The sequence below is a fragment of the Hemitrygon akajei genome, unplaced genomic scaffold (genome assembly GCF_048418815.1).
Source record: "Hemitrygon akajei unplaced genomic scaffold, sHemAka1.3 Scf000094, whole genome shotgun sequence".
In the NCBI taxonomy this organism is placed as follows: domain Eukaryota; kingdom Metazoa; phylum Chordata; class Chondrichthyes; order Myliobatiformes; family Dasyatidae; genus Hemitrygon; species Hemitrygon akajei.
The window spans coordinates 1,795,231-1,801,707 of NW_027331980.1; the positions used below are offsets into that span (position 1 = coordinate 1,795,231).

At 45.7% G+C, this 6,477-nt stretch overlaps 1 protein-coding gene across 1 annotated transcript in view; it reads right to left on the reverse strand.

Moving 5' to 3' along the window:
* LOC140722936 (uncharacterized) overlaps positions 1-6,245 on the reverse strand; it is a 43,694-nt gene extending 37,449 nt beyond the window's left edge. The window contains exons 1-4 of the mRNA XM_073037561.1: positions 6,076-6,245; positions 1,656-1,721; positions 1,266-1,311; positions 544-661 (exon numbers count right to left, since the gene is read on the reverse strand). Of these exons, the coding sequence (XP_072893662.1) occupies positions 544-661; positions 1,266-1,311; positions 1,656-1,714 (223 nt within the window). The 5' untranslated portion in view covers positions 1,715-1,721; positions 6,076-6,245. The remainder of the gene's footprint in view (positions 1-543; positions 662-1,265; positions 1,312-1,655; positions 1,722-6,075) is intronic.
* Positions 6,246-6,477: the final 232 nt, after the last annotated feature.

The window sequence follows — 6,477 nt, forward strand, 5'->3', positions numbered from 1 at the left end:
CGACAGCTTAAACGAAGGGCTGTGTAGGAGGAAAGGATTAAATTGATGTCAGTGTAGTTAAAATTTCGGCACAGCATCATGCGCCGGAGGGTCTGTAGCTTCCTGTATTTTTCAGGTTGATGACGGTGTAATTTTCTCTTCATTAAACTGACAGCTACTCTCGGCTGTGTTTTCGATCCAGTCTAATTATCTGATCCCCATATGCTTTCCACATTCACAAACCCTACCTTGGAATGTGATGCTACTACTAAACCTGAATTCACCAGGGTTTGTGGATCAGCCCTCTGGACTGCAAACACTCTGTTCCTTCTGGTAATCCCGCCGCTGTTTTCAACTGATTGATGAACTGTCTGTAACCATTCTGTTTCATCTTCATTTCGACAGGACTGGCCGGGCTCTTCTCGAGAGGAAGACGCATGCAAAGACACAGACTGAGTGGCTCTGAAATGTTGCAGTCGCAGAACGGGCAGCTCCCCTACAATAGGGCCGTGACACTCACCGCTTCCTTCTTGATATCCCACCCCATCCCCGCTCCCCACCTACCTGCAGAGTTTCCCCCTCTTGTATAGCTGATTAGGAGCTGCATGAAAGTGTCAACCTTGGGGCTGATGCTGACATCCACGTGTGTTCCAACCCAGACCGATTCTTTGTAACGACGGAGCTGTTGATAGACGATGGTGTTGTTATTCTACTGAGTTGGAAGAGGGGAACGGTGGTGTGAGGCTCAGAGCCGGGCGGAGAGGGCGGAACAAGGTTATTTCGTTATTAATTGGCTGTGAATTAAGTCCCACTCACTGAACTATGTGCATATCCTCCTATTCTCATGTTATCCAGTGAACATCCTACTATAGCTCTTCTGTACCCTTTCCAAAGACTGGACAAACTACCTATACTTTTTACTTTGCTCTTCGCACCTTCCCTCCCAGGCTAATGTTGGAGGTAATTGCCTGTAGTCCTTCAGTTGCTGCTGAAACCCCAGTATGAGGGGTAAGGTGTATTTGTGTTCAGACCCAGTGGCAAAGGATCGATGCTATTCACCCTAGTTCCTGATGCTGCGTGATGAGAAGGAAGCTGCTCATGGCTGTTCCTGAAGAATGTGATTTGTGCCAGGCACTGACTGGTAATTGGAGGCACAAATGAAGACGCTGAGTTCTGATACACGACTGGAAACGGGTTATGGGATAGATGAACTGATACGACTGAAGGAGAGAGGGTGGCTCTGTCTGTAGGAGGGGGGGGGGCAGTGATATTCGTGATCTCATTACCTGATAATCCGCAGTGGTACACAGGACATCAGACCCCAGACAATGACTGAAAGCAGAAACACATTGAGAGAAATAAACAGCTCAGTTCCAACACCTGAATCAGACATCCCTCAGACTTCAGAGGACCGTGGATCATCAGAAGTGAGCCGGCGCAGGTCATGGACTCGGTGAACAAAAAAGTAAAACACAAGCGTAACAGGGATACAGTGGGGTGAACCGGGTAAATGGGGGGCAGGTTGTTTGTAAGGAGACTGGTTTGATGACCGATGCCGTGCTGGAGAGGAAAGCAGGGCAAGGATATGATGCGGGTCTAGGTACAGCTGCGATAGGAAGTGGAGCTGGGCAGGTTATTGGGACAGACTGACGGATGGAACTTCGCTCAGTCCTTACCTTTCACTCGAGTCAGCCCCAATGACAAGCGAGGCAATCAGTAAGTAGACAGGCAGCATCTTCACCCTGCAGGAAACAGGATCAGTCACTATTTAGCACTTGCCAGTGGCTTAGAACCATTTACAGAGTTGTACAGCCGTCAGCCCTTCTTCCAGCAACACAACTGGCTGAAGATGAACACTCCACAATTCTGCTGAAACTCTCACTCCCCACCTTAAATCTATAGTGTGTTCTATTGAAAAATCTGATGCATCGGAATCGATTCCCAGTGTCTGCGTTATACATTCTCTCCATCAGGTAGAATACCTTATACAATCTCCTCCGTACTAGGAAAATAAATCCAAACTGTTCAGTGGGGAAAGCGAAGGAAGAACGGCGAGAGAGAAGGCCTAGAAGAAGAGGAAAAGGATGGGCGAGGAAACGGGAGGGGAGAAAATTGCAGGAGGAAGAGACTCATTGTGTGGTTCATAACACGCTTTTCACAGAATCTCTGTATATGAGATAAAAGAATGCGGTAATCGACTTTCACCTGAAAAGAGAAATTCAGTATCTTCCTACAATGGTGTCCCACATTCTACAGTACCTAAACTAATTGTTTTTCCATCTCGCCTCAGGACCAGTGAAGGTTACTGGAATGAAAATGTCACCACTTCCTCTTTACACATCTGGAGTCTGGCCGAAATATTTATTTATTCCAATTTACAGAGTTCCTGTCTTCACACAATACCGTTGCAACAAAGCAAACCGCGTTGCTTGAGATGTCAGTGGTAATATAGCTCACCCGGAGTCAGCTGGACAACATCACCTCCAGATGACAGAGCAGAAGCATGATCCGAAACACTTAGTCCAGCCTGCTGTGTCCCTGGCAACTGGAGAACTCCCCATCTATCTATCTGTCCATTCATCTATGTATGTATGCATCTATCTATACATCTATCCATCTATCTATCTATCCATTCATCTATGTATGTATGTATGTATGTATGTATGTATGTATGTATGTATGTATGTATGTATGTATGTATGTATCTATCTATCTATCTATCTATCTATCTATCTATCTATCTATCTATCTATCCATCTATCTATCTATCCATTCATCTATGTATGTATGCATCTATCTATACATCTATCCATCTATCTATCAATCAATCTATCCACCCACCCTACACACACAAAATGCTAGTGGAACACAGCAGGCCAGCCAGCATTTATAAGGAGAAGCTGCCTGTCCTGCTGCGTTCCACCAGCATTTTGTGTGTGTTGTTTGAATTTCCGGCATCTGCAGATTTCCTCGTGTATCCACCCACCCATCTCTTTTTATTTATTGCGATTCTTCTGTCTTTGTTCTGAACTGCTGCCACAAAAAGACACACTTCACCACATACTGTATATAAAGTTCCGGTTGCATCGGCAAAAAAAAACGCCGAGCAAAATTGGAACGAACCTTTCTCACTTCAGTAATCAGGCTGCCTGGGAATTAAAAAAAAAAAACATTTTGGCAGTGAGTTCGTGATTTGAGACCCCAGGATGGTCTTCAGTCTCTGGTGTGGTGGCACAGCTCCGCAATCTGGACATCACCATCGGCAGATCTCTCTTCAGTCAGTAATGTTTCTGCATTCGGCAGCAAAGCAGACATGCTTACAGTTATACATCTTTCATGTTTTCAACCACTCACTCACAGCTACACCTTGTTGTTAGTGTGAGCAGAAATCTCGGAAATTTTACCTGTGACCACATTACCACGACCCTCTGCGACCTGAGCACAACTGGGCGTGACTTACGACGACACGTAGTCTGCCAACCCACCAGAGATTAACTTAGCCGCACTGTTTGTTGCGTGATCGTCAACCGAGTCTCAGCGTTTAACCTCATCAAGATGAAGAGCACAGTACTCTGCCTGATCCTGTCGTCGTTTGGGTAGGATAAAGACGATATGGTTTTGTTCTTCTGTTTTCCCCAATGACAAAGACCACATCCCCATCACTCAGACAGATTTAGAGAAGAATGCCACCGGGAGGCACTGCTCCGCTCGTCAGTGATGGTAAGACATCTCCTTCATTTCACTCTGCACATAGCCGGACTCAGGACACTGCCTGTTTGGGGATCTGTTCAAAATCACATCTCAGGCTTTTCAAAGCATACTCGCTCCTACTGCTCGGAAAGGACACTTGAATTCCGGACGCTGCTGCAGATAACAGCAAATCATTCTGGTTGTTGATATAGGTTACAAGCAAAAATGGACCCTGTACTGATCCCGCTCTGCTCTCCTTGAAACGCTGCTCATGTCCCGGAGACATGAGCCTCTGAGCTCAGTCAATGGCCACTGGCCAACACACAACTCCACTATTTCCATCCCCATTTCATAACTTTCATTGTCAGATTCAGCCTACGGCAGTGCAAATAAAATCCTTTCATGTTTGTCTATACATTTGTTTTGAAATATTTTTGCATATAATTTAAGATGTTACAACCTTCTCACAGATTTATGTTCTGACAGATGGAAAACGTCCAGAGATGAACTTCACTGCAACGTCTAAGAATAATCGGGAAAAAGAAGGGTGAACATCTAACCTATATTACCCCTACCCCCTGTCCCCGGAAATCGTTGACCCACCGTCACTTCCCAGCATCTGGCTAGTGCTTCTGAACCAATAATCCCCACTCTAGAGGGGTGAGGGCAGGCGGGTCTTAGGTATTCGTTTCATGATGGACTCTTCCTCTTCTGTGCCCATGCATCCTGTCATTTTGCATTCTCGCTTCCGTAACCGCTATTCGGGAAGACTTAAATGTTTCATCCGGAATAAAGAAAAGAAAATTGAAGCTTCCATATGGAAAGCTGGAAGAACTTGGAAAAATTTCTGCAAAACATCCAGCTGATACTCAGAAGAAGAATAAAAATCTTAAGTTGTTTTTCGATTTTGTGAACAGCCAGTGAGGGAAACGAAGAGAAAACGTAAATTAAGAACATACAGACAGCAGTGTATGGATGGGGGGTGGACAAGGAGAGCAGAGCGGGGTCAGTGTAAGGTCCATTGTTGCTTATAACCGATATCAACAAATCAGGATGATTTGCTCAGTACAATATTTTTTGTCATCGACAGGTTATTTGCAAATGCTTTGATCCGTACTCATTAAATTGGTTTATAGGTGTTCTGTAGTCAAAGTCTTTCGTGTTTATATATTGCCAAGAAAGTGGATTCGCTCTGCAATGCCGCTTACCACTTTATGTAACTGGTCAATCCCACCATCGCTGTTTGTTGTGTATTGAGATCCTGAACAGAATCCCAGTATTCTACAAGACATTGATCAGTTCGAAACACCCGCAATAAACACTGGCACAAAGAGCAAACAACATGCATTCCTGGGCAATGACAAGTTTCGGAGACGGAACACATGTTGGCTGCACAGCTTGTCGCACGATGGCTTTAAACCGGAACCAGTGGTTGGAAGATTGTTTTTAATCTTGACATACATTGTGGAAACTATTGACCGTGCAGGTAGGCAACTACAGTAAAGCAACGGCCAGCACCGCCCGAAGTGGGTAACAGGAGAGCAATGACTTCTTGATTACAGACCCGAAACACATGCCACGGGGGTTATCGGAAATAAAGACCCGAAATGCTAAAATTACCAGACCTATTATCACCTTAATTCACCAAGAATGTATTGGTGGATATTTAATAGATATGAGGGAGCGGGCAGTTTCGCTGTTTTGTCAGAGTCACAGAACACTATCTCTGTGCAAGCTGCTGCCTGTCGGCAGGGCCGATTCCGACATGCAGACATTCCTCAGAGCAACGAGCAGCTTCTCTGCTGAAAGTAAATCCAAATGGTTCGAGATTCCGCACTCACCTTCAACGGCACTTTCAACTGCGAAGTTCCAACAGTAAAATATCATGGTCGCTGTAATTCTGTGGTCAGTTTGTAGTCAGTTTGAAGTCAATTCATGTGACTGTGTGTGCGCGAGAATGAGTGATTGAGACAAGAGAGAGAATTAAAGAGAGAGAGAAAGGGGATGAGAGAGAGAGAGAGAGAGAGAGAGAGAGAGAGAGAGAGAGAGAGAGAGAGAGAGAGAGAGAGAGAGAGAGAGAGAGAGAGAGAGAGAGAGAGAGAGAGAGAGAGAGAGAGAGAGAGAGAGAGAGAGAGAGAGAGAGAGAGAGAGAGAAATGGGAGACCGGCCCGTAAAACATGGGGCATTTCGAATATCACTATGGTTTAGGGAAGTTCTTCTTCACTGACTGTAGAAACCAACTGCAGAGTGCGAGTGAAGGAAACGACGTCGTTTCTTTTAATCTATTTGATCAATAATAAATTCGGTAATGAACAGTTCAGAGCTCCCGTCTTTATTGAATTCTCCCGATCGTGGAATAAGCTGTAAACGGTCATCTGATTCGGGATTATCGGAGACAACACTTACCACGCTTGTTGAAGCAGGTCGGAGTGCAGTGCGGACCCGGGTCAGTTCAGGTCCAACACACCCTCACCGGCAGCGGAAGGAGAGGGGAGTGGAGTAAATGGAGGAATCACAGACAGGAATATCAGCAGCTGCGTTAACCTTCCCCCGCGTTCGCGTAGTGTCTGTCTGGATTTCCGTGTCAATCTCACACTTTTCCTCCTTGCTGATCAAACAGAACCAACAGGGCGGGGCTCTGGCTCAGCGGATCCCAGGTTGCTGATTTGATTGGTTCTGCAGGTTCTAGGCTCCACCCGGTGTGGGAACGGGATTTCCCGGCGCTGGAGGAGATCCACCTCAAATATTGCACAACTCTCCCGGTTCCGGGATTCGTCTTTCTGCTGAAATCAAAACAAACACGTCACG